This window comes from Neohortaea acidophila, assembly GCF_010093505.1.
Source record: "Neohortaea acidophila strain CBS 113389 unplaced genomic scaffold BDY17scaffold_1, whole genome shotgun sequence".
Lineage (NCBI taxonomy): Eukaryota > Fungi > Ascomycota > Dothideomycetes > Mycosphaerellales > Teratosphaeriaceae > Neohortaea > Neohortaea acidophila.
The window spans coordinates 132,281-148,312 of record NW_022985510.1 but is presented as its reverse complement, the minus strand read 5'-3'; the positions used below and the strand labels follow the sequence as shown (position 1 = coordinate 148,312).

Below are 16,032 nucleotides of genomic sequence, written 5' to 3'. Positions count from 1 at the left end.
CTTGGATTCTTGTTGTATACACATCTCCTTCCGTCTCCTCCATTTACAATCCCCCTTCCCCCTTGCCTCACAGCCAATCACACGTCCATCACAGCGTATTCCTCCCATAGCCCGCGCACGGCCGTGTCCATGAATATTCCTACAATATGTATGCGCTCCAGCGTATGCTTTCAAGAAAACAAGCAGTTGCTTTTTCCACGCTCCCCTCGGCGTTTCATCAATCGTGCGCATCAGTGCGCCTAGCAGCGAATCAAAGCCGAAAGCAGCGCAGCGAAGCCAAAAACGCGAAACGATAAGGTATATAATCCAGTATAATGACAAAGAATGGATGCTGAACACAGAGAGGGACGCCGAGAAGATGGCAGCCCCGGTGCCCTTGGTATATTGCGTTGCAAACAAGGAAAAAAGCCGCCATTTCCATCCTCACCGCTGACTGCTCGCGTTCGCGGGGTAGTCGGTGTGTGTGATGGTGATGCAAAGATCCAATTTGAGCCTCTGTGTGTGAAGGACTCGTGTGCCGCCTTCGCCGTTGCTAGATGTGCTGAAAAGTGTCCGTAAAAAAGGGATTGTGTGACCGCAAATACAACCCCGGAATTGGTTGAGTACATGCAGCGCGAGCCCCCTCACGTACTATGCGCAAAACTCGTCGCCGCACTGCCGGGCAGACTCTGCGGCTCAATCTCGCCGCGATACAGGTGCTTGGCCTCCTGCGGCGCCCCGCCGAACAGCAGCTTGCTAATCTTCTCGAGGATCTGGCAGTCGTTGTAGGAGGTGGGCGAGAGCGGGGCGAGCTTGCGCAGGAAGCGGATGGTGCGCTCGAGCAGGCGCTGGAATTTCGGCTCGGGCACGATGCGGTGCATGGCTTTGTTGTAGAAGGTGGCGGAGAGGACGAGCATGTTGCCGAATTGGCTGGGTGGTTTTGTTAGAAGAGGAGGACTTGGGGGAGGGCAGGGATGACTTACGCGTGAGCGGTGCCGTGGATGTTCGTCACGATCAACCTGTCTGGCACGCCGTCGAAGGCGACGGTGCTGTGCATGGCAGCTTCGATGCAGCGCGTGGCAGCCTCGAAAACGTTAATGTCACCCATGGTGGCAATCGCCTTGAAGATGTGAATTTCCGCCGGGTCGCGCGGGTTGCCGTGGACGTCTCTCGCCACCTCCTCGAGCGATCGCCCCTCCTTCAACTGCGGCATGATGTGCAGGGCGAAATCCAGGAATGGCCGGTTGACGACCATGCGCGCGCCCCAGTACTTTGCGCGCAGTCGCGCTTCTAAGATGTCGGCGGGGGGAGGGTCGTCGTCCTCCCATTGCATTAGCGGCGGTAGTTGGCCCCGCCACTTCTGCAGAGTCTCTTCGTGCCCGACAAGGACGGAGATGACTTCGTTGAGGCTCTGATTCAAGCACTCATGGCCGTGGAGTTGCGCATGAGCTTTGTTCAAGCGGCCGCGGATGAAGCACTGCGCGGTGTAGTAGAAGAGGATGTTGTCGTAGGGCTCAAAGTCGTCGAGCTCCTCCTGCATCTGCTGCAGACCTTCGTACCCTTCCGTCTCCTCGTCGGGCATGTTGAGCGGCATGAGCAGTAAGTTCTCGATGCTAAGGATGCCGCTCGAGGGCAGCTTGAGCTCGGCGAGAATGTCGCTTTCCAGCTGAAGACACGTCCACGCGGCCAGCACGATGAGACTGTGTCGCTTGTCCTTGATGCGCGCCTGGCCTCTTTCGTAGATCTTGCGCGTGTCTCCGTAGATGGCCCAGTATTCCTCCTTGTACAGCTTGTATCGATCCAGGAGGATCATGCACGCGCGCCCAGCCATGCTGATCCAACTCATGCTCTCCTTTACCCTCGCGAGCTGGCCTTTGTACAAGCCGGCTAGAAGGAACATTTGCGCGTGAACGAGATCGTTGCCATCGCCTTGATCGCCGAGGATCTCTGCTGCTTTGGCGTAGTAGGCTAGGCCGGGGATGACATCCAGGTTCTTAGCGCCCGGATAATTGTCCACAGGGCTCCGTTCGCCCGTCCGTACGCCGTCGATACTATGCGGCGTGGGGTGTGTGAACGGTGTAGAGTTTGGCGAGATGGGTGACGGTTTCACTCCTGGGATCGGTGAGTTTCCTGTCACGCCATTGCTGGCGGAGATCTGGTGAGACACCACGGAATTCGCAATGGCGCGGCCCTCGGGGACATAGTTGAGGAGAGGGGTGTGGTGCAAGCACATCTTGCCGAGTGCCATGACTAGCCATACGATGGCATTGCCGGGGGAGCGTTCGGTAGGCTCTGCTCGCACCGAAAAGCCTTCTTGGCTATGTGGTACGGCAACGGGCATTGATCCATTCGAGCGCTGGCGTTTCATCGGCCGTTCTTGATCAGACCCGCTGTCCACCGCGACTTTTCGGAACGATGGATTGCCCGTGGCGTACCGGCTGATGAAGCGATCAAAGAGCTTGCGGAGCCTCCCTTTGTCGAGGAAAGGGTGCATGCGATGGAAGTTCTTCATGTAGCTGTCGTATAGTCGGTTAATGGTCGTCACGTCCAGATCCAACGATCCATCCGGCTTGAGTCCGCCCTCACAAGCAGGCTCCGGTCGTCTTATAGTGTCGTTGCTCATCGTAGTCGGTAGGCCAGTGCCCCAAAGGCCGTCTGGTGGAGTTGGCATATTGGCGTCACTGTCCTCACTTCGTGCCGGACTTGCAGAACCGCCGAGGTGGGTGCCATCGCCTTCGTCAATGCCCTCTCCACGGGTGTAGATGCGAAGCAAGCCCCGATCCTCGGCCTCCATCACGTAGCTCTCGCCGTGTTCGACTTTTGCATTCTTCAGCAGCTCCCGTACGGATGGCCAGAGCAAAATCAACTTGTGCGCGCCAGTGCGATGGTCAAGCAGTTTCGGCTTCTCTTCCGGAATGTCTTCGGGGAGGATCGACTCGCTCTGCGTTGAAGCAAATCCGCCTCCGGCGCCGGCATTCTCGCCACGCTCGACTCCTCGAAGTCGATGGTCTAAATTGTCCATCTTGCCGCTGACGGCGGCGACGATTTGGCCTAAATGTGAGAGTTCTGACAACACTTTCTCAATGTTCTTGTCGGTTCTAGGCAGGGGTCAGTGTGGGACGACGGATCAAGATGACACTTCGACAACGTACTTTGCAGGTGGTGTGTCGCGATATTGACAACTGAGGTTCTGCTCCTTGCAAAAAGAACACGGGTTTCCTTCGTCGCACTTTTGTTTCCGTGCTCGACATTGCTCGCAGGCCTGTTGAGAGTCAGCGCGGGAAGTCGAACGGGGTTTGCTAGGCAAAGAGCAAGCGTACTTGAGTAGCGCGCATCTGTTTCCTCTTCTGCACGGAAGCCGCGTAGCTTGCAGAGGACGAGGCGTAGTGAGGAGGATATGACATGGGCTGGACAGGTGGGGGATATGCGTGGTTGTCCATGATCGGGGTAGAGTAGGAAGGATGGTGCGGCGGCGGGTGGTGTTCATGCTGGGAGTGTGGAGGGCCGGGCAGGCCGTGATGATGTACGACGCCATTGGTGTGTGGTGGGTAGCCATAGTGTGCCACGTGCTCCATGTGGGATTGCTGCGGCGGCGGCGCTCCGTCCGCACCCGTTGCGGACGGGTACGGTCCAGGCTGGGCGGGAGTGGTGGGCGTGCGCTGATGCTGGGCCGAGTCGACGGAATATGCGCGGTTCACAGGCGCCGGGGTGGCATGACCGGAGCGATCGTGTTGGTTGTATGAGTGGTATTCATTGCCCTCCCGCGGAGGCTCCTGAGAGTGTCGGAAAGGAGGGAGGTGATGCTGGTCTTGCGGGGCAGAGTGCGGCGCATATGACGCCTGGATGGGAGGCAGAGCAGGCCCCGGTGCGCCTGGAGGCGGAGGAGCAGCAGCGTAGGCGGGATGAGGTGGAGGTTGCGGAGGGTGGTGGGAGTGTGGAGGGTATGCGAAGCCGGGAGGCGGCGGTGGAGCAGCAACAGCAGCAGCAGCAGGAGGTGGAGGAGCGCGCGAGTCTATCGGCTGGTGAGGTTGTGGTGGATGAGGATGATGGTAGGGAGGGTTGGGAGGATAATGGGGCGGCGGCGGTGGTCTAGTCCGGGGGTCCATGGCGAGCGTGAACGAGCCATGCGGTCAAGCAGGCTCTAATAGCAGCTGGGGCGGCCGGGGAAGGTGGGAAGATGCGGTCGGGGCGTGGGGAGTCGGGAGCGTGGCGGCGGCGATGTCAGCGAGCCGGACGGACGGGCATTGGACGGGGCGGCAGCAGGCGGGGCAGGGATGCGCATGGGCATGACACCAGGCGGGCGCGGTTGGACGAGGGGAAGGATAGGCGCAGCTGGGCAGGACTGGAAGGGAAAGGGCATGTTCCGTCGTAGGGTGTGGTGTGTGGTGCGGGCTGGCAGCTGCTTGCAACGTCCACCGCCCGCCGCTCCGCCCGGGTTAGTTAGTTTTGGTTAAGCTTCGACCTGCGTCCCGTCGCTACGGTCCCTGGGCAGGTGCTTTGGGCTTAGGCGCCCCCGCCCAGACCCACCCGCGCATCGCCAGGGCAAGAGCTGCAGTCGATGCGCGACTCGCTTGCCCAGTGGGAGGGAATTGGAATTGGAATTATTCGGAATTGCGCCTGCCTGCCTTGCCTTGCCTTGTCTGCTGACCTAAGTTCGACGGGCTCGCCAGCAGGCTGCATGCGCACCGATGTCACCTCAGCCACTCATCCATCTGCTCCTCCTGTCCACGCAAGCCCACTGCACCCAAGCGAGGGCAGACGTGCAGGCGGTCTGCCCGCAAACACGAGACGGCTGTGGCCAGTGAGATCACCTGGAGATCATCGGCCGGGGGTGTTGGACGCCACCCAAAAAATCCCCCGAAGCGGCAGGAGCAAAAGCAGCTCCGAGGAGCCAGAAAATCCCCGGGCAGAGCTCATCCTCATCAGGTACAGACAGGTACGCAACCCTGCTTCATCTCAGATCGGGGTTGGCAAGGCCGAGGTAAGCGACCAACCTGCCAACCTGGCTCTCGTTGCCGAGCATCCTGCCATCGAGCCCGGTTTCTACCGCCATCCCTGTATGCCCGGAGCAGGGAAAGGCCATCGATCACCACCCCTTGTCTGCCGGCCGTCGGCACTCGACTTTGGCCAACGCCCACCTCACCTCACTTGACTCGTCAGAGATTAGCCCCACGCCTGCCTATCTATTTTCCACTTTGCCCCTGCTGCCCGTTGGGTGGCCTCTACTATGAACGCTGGCCTCAATCCCGCAGTCCTGGGTTGGCCGGGTGGATCCTGTCGCCAGCTTGGCAAGCAGCTTAGATTCGCCAGGTCGTAGCAGATCGGTGTGTGCTGTACTCAAAGTCGCACAGCAGCCTTCCCCACGACTCAGGCAATTGGCCGAGGGCATGACCGAGATTGTAGCCAAAACCTACCCCCAAACTTTACTGCAAAAGCTTAACACCCCCGGTCGAAACAACCAGTTGGGCAAAAATACAGCGAGGGGAGTGTGATTGCCTCTTTGCGTCGCATGGCCGTCCATTGCGCGCTCTGTATGGCCACATCTGCCCCTGCAATCAGGATCTGCCATGCAGCATTGATTGAGGCGTACGGCAATATGCCTAGAAGGATTCCAAACCTCGCCGCTCCCCCGCATCTGTAATGTCAAGGATTGCCCTTGCAGCTGTCCCCCAACGTTCCCGACAACCTGGACCTGTCAAAACTGTGCGCAAAAACCTGGCTGCTACGCAACCTTAAAGTCTTCCAAGCTTCCTGAACGGGGCAAGACACCGCAACGGTCACATCAGGTCGGCTGATCATCGCACGCCTTCCAAACCACGCCCAGTCCTTCGGGATGGAGCGGAAATGAGCGATCTAGACTCTCGCCAACCCATGAAATTGGAGCCTCGTACAGCTCGTCATTGCCAGTAGCGTCCGGCACCTGTCATCAGTCATTATTCAAGGCTCATGACCGCGCAGGCGCGCACGACCATGGGAGGTGGCTTGTCACAAGCGCCCCCTGGCGTGTCTGATGATCGTCCGTAGCGTTGCTTTTGCCGCACGCCCGCAGCGTTTGACAGGTAGCCTCGTCATTCCGACTGGCCAATGCGGACACGGCAGACGGCAAACGGCAATACCATCGGCAGGACCAATCTCACGGGATGATTATCAATATTGCCGTGCGAGTGAGGCGTGAAGGAGGCAAGGCAGGACGCCCGATCGGCGGATTCTGCGACCAGCCCCAAGTCGCGACTGTCGATCTGGAGCACTCGTGACGAGTCGGGTACGTACACATGCGGACGGAATCGTCGAGTGCCGATGAAAGCGCATCGGAGATTCATACGGTCCTCTGGATGAAGTCGCGAGAATGCCATGAAGCAGACCTGCGGTTGGGCGGATGTGCTTCGAACATTAAAGTTGGGAAACAATGGAGCCCACACGTGGCCGCCGACAGCGTTCTGCGAAGTGGAAGCTTTTGCGCCTGTGGAAAGTCTAAATCGCCAGGTTGTTTGGGGGCTGGCGTGGAGCTGACTCTCGTTACGAAGCCATGACCAACCTGTCTAGTCATGCTCGTACATGTCCTGTCATCTTGCGTATTTGTTGAGCTTGGCGGCCAGCGTAGCGATGAAGGCGAGTCAGGCGATCTGATTCATTACCCTCGGACTTGGAACAGGTCAAATCATCCCGATGTCCCCGGAAGCCTTGTTGCCGACGAAGGCCTACGATTCTCTTCACACAACCTGGCTCCTTCTTCGATTTAAGATGAAAATGCACTGACCGACTCGCCTTGGCAGCGACAGAGGTCATATCGAGCAATCCTGCGACACCATTGGCCCGGCACACCAATCCGCGTCAATGGAACGCTGGAGCATCTTTTGGCTCTCACCTTCTCCAGATTACTGATCGCGGACGAATCTCCGTATGCAAGCTATTTTCGCAAGCTATTGCAATAGCCAGGAATCGCGGCGGTGAGACAAAGCACGGAAAAAGGCGGACAGCCAATGCGAAGGCCGCAGCCGCGTAGTCGCATGCCGACCGCCTCGCTTCGATGCACGCATTGCGGATTTCAGCGGCCGCTAATGCTAACTGCAATACTGTAACCACTCCACATCTGCCAGGCGGCCCTCGCTCATGTTCTCTTCGGGACTTTCCCCTCGGCTGGTGACGCATGTACTCGAGCGAGATGTAGCTGTCGTTCGTCGCAGGGAAGAATGAGGCGAGCGAGATGAGGGCCAAGAAGTGATCAACAGTCAGCAGTTCGTGGCCGTGCTGTCCGAGTCCCGTGGGCCTTGCGTGCGTGCGCGTCCAACTTTCTACAGAGAGAACAACGGGCGCACATGGGTCAATTTACAACACTTCTTTCGCACCCGAGCAATCTCTCCGTTCGGTGCAAAGGAAGGTGTCGAAATGGCGATACGCGAGCCCGCATTCGAGGCCAGATCGTACCTCTCGCGGCTTGCATCCCCGCTGCAAGCCTGCTTCAACTCAACGGTACGCAATGCAGCAAGCACGTCACAATCCTGGCGACGCGATCGCATTAAACGCCCGCCCGCACGACAGAACAGGTAACACATTACATAAAAGTGTTGATTGGGCACTGGGGCCTGTCGCTTCCATTGCCATGGGCATACATACAATAGCCAACGTCGCAGCTAAGAAGTGAGGCGGTCGTCCGAGGCGTCCGGGGAAGCAGGGAGCTAGCAAGCTTCGAAACCTGCGAGGTGAGGTGAGTTGACAGGTTTAATGACAAATTGCTGGGTGACCGGGGTGGATTTGGATTTCATGTTCTGCAAGGCTCTTGCCTGGTCCTTTCGACCGCCTTTCGATTAAACGAAATTGCTGCTGGAGCTGTCGAGTAGTCATTCTTTTGCAGTCGGAGTGTCGATCACGACCCTACCAGGAGAGGGAAATGGTCACACGACATCTGCTTCGTGTGTGCGGCGAGACAGCTGCTGTGCTACGTTGTCTGCGCATTGATTTGATCACGTGGTTGGGTTTCGGTCGTGTCTGCAGAACAAAGATCGGTTGAAGTGAACGAGCTGAATGAGCAGCATGAGAATGGGTTCGATGCAAAGACAACTTCACGAACTACCAGCCCCATCCTTCGCCCGCAGCCTCGCAGTGCGAATGTCGTACTCAAACTCCTTCAACGCCTTCAACTCGCTCTCGACGAACAAGAAGCCCATCAGCCCGTTCAGAATGCCCGCGCCGAAGCCAATGGTGCTCAGCAGCATCAGGATAAAGGCCACGTAGTTCGCCGGCGACCACCAGACGGCGATGAAGCAGCCGATGGAAATGGCCGTCTGCGCCCAGAAGTGCGTGAGTTGGACGCGCTGCTGTTTGCGCTCGCGCTGCTCGTAGAGCGAGATTAGGGCGAGCACTTCGTCGTAGGTTGAGCTGGGTAGTGGGGACGTCATCGGTGGTGATGGCGAGGAGGATGCAGTCTTTTGTCCGGATGCACGCACGAGCGTGGCTTCGACGGAAAAGTGGTCGCTCAGCGAGCACTTCAGTGTAGGATGCCGCATCAACATTCCCACTTCCGCACTCTCCACCCTCCATCTGTCCCCCTTCCCTCCACCCCCATCATAGGAGAAGACGTAGTCCAGCCGCCGCGCCCCTTCATCCGGCGCATCGGGATCAACCTCACTCTCCCTCCCCCGATCCAACTCCTTCCGCAACTGCTTGCTCCACTTCCACGTATTCAACTTCCCATCACACGTCGCCCCATGCTCCACCAAACACTCCCTCGCACTCGGCACCGGCCGTCCCCTCGCCTTCTCAGCCGCATGCCTCGCGGACCCCAGCGCAGAATCCGGCTTCAAAATCCGCCACACGTCGCGCACAGGCGAATGCGCCTCCACCAGCCGATGCCCCAGACTCAACGGCACCATGTTGAAGTCGCCCAGCCCGAGAACCATGTGCCCGCGCTCGGCGGCGAGGCGCATCAGCCGTGCAATCTCCCACGCTTGCGCTGTGCGGTGGCAGAGGTAGGAGTCGTCTTGTTCGTACGGGGCGTGCAGGTGCGTGCAGAAGACTTCGACGACTTGGTCCGCGGAAGCACCGTCACCGAGTCGGATGCGTGCGCACGCCACGCCTTTGCCTACGTACCAGTCTCCTCGGAAGAAAGCGGCGGGTCGGCCGTTGAGGGGATAGCGGTACATGCTTGACTCTTCGATGGGCCATTTGGAGAGGATGGCGAGGCCGCCGCCGAGCACGCCGGAGAAGTAGAATTTGCCGTGGGGCAGGACGGTTTGGGTGAGCTTTCGGATGGTGAGGTAGTCCTGTTGCGTCCAGCATTCTTGCAGGGCGACGATGGAAGGCGCGGGAGATGCGGTGGCGAGTTGATGGCCGATTTCTGTCAGGCGGGCGTGGCGGTGCTTGGAGAGGAATTTGAGGCCCCAGCAGTTGAGGGTGATGACGCGGAGAGAGGCGGGGAGGTGTGAGTTTTCATCTAGGCCGTTGGCCATGGTTGCGTATGGGAGAATGGAAGGGTGATTGTTGAAGCCTGATGTTCATGATCAAGTTGAGGTGAAGTCGGAAGTTGCCGCTGGCCTCACCCAGAGCCTGCCGCCTTCTACCGCATAATTATATCAACGACGCGCAATGGAGTGTATGCGGATTAGAACAACAACAAGTAGTATGTATCATTAGACTACTAATCGACAAACATTACAGTCTCGCAAATCCAAATCCCATACTCCTCACAATGCTTGTTGCCGCCGATCCCCAGCACGAACCCAACCTCCGCCCAATGCTTCACGACTCGCTCGCTCGCTCGCTCGGAACACAATGCTTGCATAACGCATGCGATGCACATGCCAACGTCCTCTCCAACCATGCAATCTTATTCACCACCCACTACTTCCGCCTCTTCGCCCTCAACTTCATAAACTCCGGCGGCCTCTGCGGATCACTAGGATCCATAAACGTCATCAACACCGTTCCCAGCTCCTTGAAATCCACCGGCTTCGTCAGGTACGAATTGAACCCGCTCGCCACGCACTTCTCATGCACATCGCCCAGCACATTCGCCGAGAGGGCGATGATCGGCACCGGCGCGTAGCCGCGCGCGGACTCCCACTTGCGGATCTCCTGACACGTCTGGTAGCCGTCTTTGTTGGGCATGTGCAGGTCGCAGAGGATGAGGGAGTAGTAGCCGACGGGGTGGGAGAAGACTTTGTCGATGCATTCCACCCCGTCCATGGCCATGTCGGCGGCCATGGAGACTTTGGCGAGGAATTTGAGGACGACCTGTGAGTTGGTTAGAAGATTGAAAGAACACAACAGAGAGTATGAAGCAACTTACGAGCTGGTTGGTTCTGTTGTCCTCGACCAACAGAACCCTCTTATCCTTGTTGCCCAGCCTCCTCGTCACCTCCTCAAACACCTGCTTCTGCGTCAACGCCACCTGCTGCGCACTATCTTGATTGCGGTCCAGACTCATTTCGCGTTCATGCTGCGGATCGAAAATCGTGGCGAAGCGCGAGGGCTTGAGCGGCTTGAAGACGAACAGCAGTCGGCGCTGCAGAGCAAGCTGTTCGTAATCAACCCGCGGTGCCTTCTCCATGATGCTGCGTCTTTGCACGAGGTCGGTGATGATGACAATGGTCGTGGCTTGACACGCCGGCGACGCGAACACTTGCTCCATCAGGGCAATGATCTCCGCGACGTCATGTAGCACGACGACGATGTGCGTGAATATGACCGCGTCCGTGCCTTTGAGCATTTCCTGGCATTCGGAGAGGTGCTCTTTGGCGGTGATCTGATGAGGCACGTTCTTCGGAAGCGTCTTGTCAATGTGCTGCACGGTGGCATTTCGACTGTGCTTGAGCGGGCAGACGACGAGGATGGAATACATCGGCGGCATCGTCCCTGGCCCAGGGGATGGAAGTGAGGATTCTGTGGCCGCGACGGAGAGTTTCCCCGTGCTTGAAGAAGACTCTACTTTGGACAGCTGCAGCTCAGCTGCACTCAACCGATGTCCCGTAGCCGTGCTTGGGGAAGAGTCTGCTCTCGCGAGCTTCAGCTCAGCTGCACTCATCCGATGTCCCGCCCCTTCTTGAGGAAGCGCCAGTTTCAGCGGCGGACTCGTGACCCCCACATCCTGGATGTACGACGACGCAGACGAGCGCTCCGATCGCAAACTGCTAGACCTCGTGGTCGAGATCAGAGAGCGTTCAGATCCAGCGGACGACACTTCCGGGGAAGTTGCGTAAGGAGACGGGGATTGCGTCTGCTCCAGTGCGAACTTTGGCACCGTTTTAGCAAGGCCATCGAGCGGGGTTGAGACTGGCACCGCTGTAGCGGCGGTGGTGGTAGTTGGTACGGGAAAGATGGGAATCTGGAAGCCTCCGGGTGTCATCAAGGGGGTGGGAGGCTGATCAGCAACAGACGGCAGTGTGGCTTTGATCACGCATGTGAACGTCGATCCATGTCCAGGCGCGCCCTTCGCTCTCATATCACCGCCGTGGAGTTGCGCCAGCTGTCTGGAAATGACGAGGCCGAGCCCGCTTCCACCCTGCTGCCGCGTCGAGGAGCCATCAATCTGACTGAAGCGTTTGAAGAGCAGCTCGGCCTCTTCCTCCGTGAAGCCTGGACCAGTATCGACAACCTCAAACTTGATATACACTTCGTTCTCGGCCAGATCGTGGTTCTCCGGCGCATACGTGCTGCAGTGGATAAAGACCTCTCCTTTCTGTGTGAATTTGATCGCATTGCCGACAATGTTGAGCAGGATCTGGCGAATGCGGAAACGATCGCCTTTGATCTGGGCAGGGACATCCTCTTCGATGAGATAGTTGAGCTCCAGTCTCTTGTCGATGGCCATGGCGGAGGTGAGATCGTTGGTCTCTTCGATGAGCGCTCGCAAGTACAGCCAATCCATACTCAACGAGATCATGCCAGCTTCCGCCTTGGACAAATCGAGAATGTCGTTGATGAGACCTCTCAACCCCTCCGTGCTCGCCCGGATGATGTTGACGTGCTCCATCTGCTCGGCCGTCAAGTTACTGTCGATGAGGAAGTTCACCATGCCAGTGATGCCGTTGAGAGGTGTTCGAATCTCATGAGACATGTTGCTCAGGAATCTCGACTTCTCGTCCATGGTCTCCTTCAGATCCCGCTCCAGGGCTTTGTGGTCGGTAATGTCCGTACAAGTACCATACCAAGTCTCTTCCTGCTGATCCTGCTGTATCAATGGCTCTGCAAGTAGTACCCGGACCAAATGCCATTTATACTCGCCATCCTTAGACTTGAGTCGCACCTCGGTGGAGTACGATGGACGTCCATCGGCATCACGGCTGACTTTCAAAATTCCAGTGCCCGCAAGGTCTGACAGCTTCTTCTGGTGCAACGTTGTGGTTATAGGCGTAGCCCCCGGACTGGGCGCCATCCGTTCCGTCTCGGAGGATCCGCTACTCGATTGTGCAGAACCCGAAACCGATCGCTGAAAGTCCGGAGGAACAGTGGTGGGTACGCCTGTCGGGGTGTTGGAGCCCTCTTCAAATGCCGGCAATTTACACTTAACAAGATCGTCGGGATGAACGTGGTCCATGAAGCCAACACCTCGTGCCTGCGCCTCCGACTGTCCAGAATAGTGCACCCACTGTGTGTTGCAGAAAGTGATGCCCTTCGTTTTGCTGACGGCAAACACAATCTGCGGGCTTGAGTTGGCCAATGCACGATACTTGGCCTCCGAAGCCGCCGTCTCCTGCTGTTTCGCTGCCGTTTCCTGCGCCAGATTCTGCTCGTGGAAGTCCATCATTGTGCCAATCCAGTGCACAATCTTCTGCTTCTTGTCCAGGAGCGGTGCCGCGCGAACATAGAACCAGCGATAATTACCATCAAACCGTTTCAGTCGCACTCGTTGCTGTAGCTGCTGCGCAGTGCGTAAGGATCGTTGCCAAGACGCCATGAACTCATTGCGGTCGTCTGGATGGATGGCTTGCCAGGGTTCGCTCAGGACATCGTGCGCTTCCTGCCCCCGGTACACCATGAATTTGGAGTTGATCCACGTCAGCTTACCAGTCTCCGGCTCCGCGGTGAAGATTTGCACAGGGACAGAGTCAATCATGGTGCGGAGAAGGCGTTCAGACGGCGGCGGCATGCCTTCGGGGTATGAATGAGTCCTTGCGTGGCCGGGTACGTTGGGAGTTGGTATGTCGGCACCGGCTGTGGAGGGGAGACCGCCAAAAGACGTTTGAACGTCTGCACCATACGAATGTAGTTGCGAATGCCGTCTCTGGAGGTTCAGGTCCTGCGGGAAGGCAGTGCCATGATGAGACAGGCGGCGCTGTTGTGCCAACAATTGTGGTGACTCGGGTGGAGGGGAGTAGTCTCGTTCAGTGTGTTGCTCTTCGGTAGCAGACATCTTCTGATCTGACCGTGATGGATTCGCGGCGGTACCAGAAGGTGATTGCCGGCGGGCAGTCTGCTTGCGGTCTGCGCCCGACGTCCGCTTCGCTGCTCGACCTCGAGAAGCCTGATTTTGAGCACCAGCATTGCTCGTACTTCGCTTCCCTGAGCGTTTCTTGGCCTCGAAATAGTTATCAGCCGTTTCACTGCCGATGTGTGCAGGAGTCACGGCGGGTGATTTCCCCGATGCCCATCCATGAGTCGCTGGATCCCATCCAGGCGTACCAACGATCGAGCTGGTGGCACTATAAGGAGACCGGCCGGAGTAGTCAGACGGACTTGTGCCACTAGCAGATAAGGATCTGCCCGACATTGATCCAGTGGGTTTGCCCCTTTCCACGATATCCTCCAAAGACGTGGGAACAATCACCATAGGAGCATGATCGATAGGATCCCCACTTTCCGGCATTCGTTGGCGGATCGCCACAGCTTGTGGTCGTGATGAGGAGAATTGCTGCGAAGTAGCGAATGATGTGGCCAGGTGCGGCCCAAGCAGCTTCAATGTTTGCGTGAGATTCTGCGGATAAGGCACGGTGGATGTTAGGATTGACAGGATTGCAATCGGCGCCTTGCGCTCCTTGTCCACGGTATCGCTTTGCCGCAGCGCGTCAGGTCCATCTTTGGGCTGTGAGTACGCATTCAAGGATTGCATTGGCTGTGAGATGGTGGGATGCACCAAGGGAATGTGAATGATGGTGCTCGCATGATCAACCCCGATCGCTTCGACTTGGCCGAGCTGGGTATAGTCTTTCGGCGAAACTCCTGGATCGAATGCGTCTTCTACGCGTTGCTCTTGCGATGCGAAAAAGGGGTTAACTTCTTCGTCCGCCTGAATCGCTGGTGAAGGAGCTGGAGATTGTGACCATGGCGAGGTGGGACACTGCTCGTATTCTTCATAGTCCCTGAGGACCGAATGCGGGGCATCGGAAGTATGTGCTCGGTGATAGTCTTCCAGCGTGGACGACCTGGAAGGTCGAGGAGTTGCTTCAGGGGTGGGTTTTGTATATTGCCATTCGGGCGCTTGAGATTCCGCAATGCTCTCGTCGTTGCTGGTGTGTAGGTAGTCCCGCGTCACAGTGACAACGCGGCCCCTCGCCAGGATCCGACTGACTCCGCCAGACTCGATGAGCGGACGCACTTCATGGCGTAGATCACGAAGGGTCGAGAAGACTTCGGCATAGGGCCCAGCATCAACTCCGGCGCTACTGAAGCCAAGAGAGCTTTGATGCTGTGTGCTGCTCGAATCGAAACGCTGAGGAGCGAGTCTTTGCGGCAGGACAGTTGGCAGCATCCCGGCCGCATGCGTCGCCATTCTCATCGGACCAGCTGGTCTAGTCTCGGCTGGACTATCGCTCGCTTCCCTACCATGCCCAGCGTACGAATGTCGCGTTTCCAGCCTGGGACGAAACCGCTCGGCGTGCAGCTTTTGGGGGTGTACATCGTGGATTGGCGCATTTCTTGATGGGAAGCTGGACTTGGGCGCATGTTGTGTGCGATCCGCGGCGTCGAACATTTGCTTGAGGAGAGTGCGATGGGGGACAAATTCCTCCCGACCGCTCATATTGAAACTCGCCTTCTGACCCCATGGAACGTTCTCGATCTCGCTCGAATCTCGCGGGATGACGAGAGTAGCTCGCTCGGCTTTGAAGTGGTCGTGCAGCATATTCACCACCGTCGTCCACCACTGTTCGAGACCTGGCTCGGCGTTGACCTGCAACACCAGATCATACAGATTCGGCGTAGGGAAACGAGGGTCTTCTTGGGGGTAATCCTTGAATCCTGGGGGGGCGAACGCCTCGGGATCCGCGGCAGGCGTACTTCCACCCGACATGGTCACGTCTGTCCCACTAGGTTCCCGGCTTCGCGCAGAGAAATGATGCATCGTCGTGGGTGACAAGGCTGTGAAGGGCTGATGAAGCTGCGACGGCCACGCCTTTGGAGTCCCCGGTACGTAGGGAAATGGGTACGAAGGAGTTCTCAGCGGCGCATTGCCACTCCCCGTAGCCGCCAATTCGCCAGCCCGCACAGTACGTGTCGATCCTGTGGAATCCGTAGATCCAGTCCGAGAGAGCAAGCCGGTAGCGGATTGGGTGGCGTCGGCTTCATGCTCTGCCTGAATCGCCGCCACACGAGCAGTCGGCGAAGCAGCCTTTGGAGATCCGTAGCTGCGGCGCATGCGGTTTTGTAGCAGGAGTTTGGCGTTCATGGCCTCGCGCAATTCCGCAATGCGTCTTTCTTCTGGTGAAGAAGCTTTTTCCTCTTGTTCTGTCTCCATCCCGGCGCCTGTTCCCGCGGCAGCATCGGCTTTGGCGGTCTTCTGTTCACCGCCACCGGCATCCGGCCGTGATATGCTGGGCTCCGTCCGTCGTCGCGCCGTGGCGATGTGCGATGTGGCCGGCAGTCTTTCTTGGGAGATTCTCGTGAGCGGCGGGCGAGGCGTCGCTCCCGTCGGGGTAGGGCCGGCATCATCGCCTCCGGAATCCTCCTGGTTGCCCTCGGACGGATCCATCGCGCAGACTCTCAGATCCGCCTCCACCGCCCGAGACACAGCGGTACATGCGACAGGAGGAGCGGTTAAGTGCGTTCGCGCTTCGGGCGCATCGGTAGTGGATGCAGGGCTGCGACACGCCTTGTGTCGGTTGGCGTGGTTGGATGAAGGGA

The 16,032-nt window shown here is 58.0% G+C and overlaps 3 protein-coding genes across 3 annotated transcripts; all 3 read right to left on the bottom strand.

The window, feature by feature from the left end:
* Nucleotides 1–623: 623 nt before the first annotated feature.
* On the bottom strand, nt 624–2,773 carry BDY17DRAFT_314291 (uncharacterized protein; the record flags this gene model as incomplete). Its single annotated transcript, XM_033735804.1, has 2 exons — nt 624–909; nt 963–2,773. The coding sequence occupies 2 exons, from the start codon at nt 2,771–2,773 to the stop codon at nt 624–626; spliced, it is 2,097 nt and encodes a 698-aa protein (XP_033593607.1).
* Nucleotides 2,774–8,039: 5,266 nt separating this feature from the next.
* On the bottom strand, nt 8,040–9,425 carry BDY17DRAFT_319606 (Endonuclease/exonuclease/phosphatase; the record flags this gene model as incomplete). Its single annotated transcript, XM_033736299.1, has 1 exon — nt 8,040–9,425. One exon carries the CDS (start codon nt 9,423–9,425, stop codon nt 8,040–8,042), a length of 1,386 nt encoding a protein of 461 aa, XP_033593606.1.
* A 157-nt stretch (nt 9,426–9,582) lies between these two features.
* BDY17DRAFT_350048 (uncharacterized protein) lies at nt 9,583–16,030 on the bottom strand. Its single transcript, XM_033738180.1, has 2 exons — nt 10,265–16,030; nt 9,583–10,209 (listed from the first exon to the last, which is right to left on the bottom strand). Exons 1-2 carry the CDS (start codon nt 15,878–15,880, stop codon nt 9,817–9,819), a joined length of 6,009 nt encoding a protein of 2,002 aa, XP_033593605.1. The 5' UTR covers nt 15,881–16,030; the 3' UTR covers nt 9,583–9,816.
* Between the last annotated feature and the right edge of the window lie 2 nt (nt 16,031–16,032).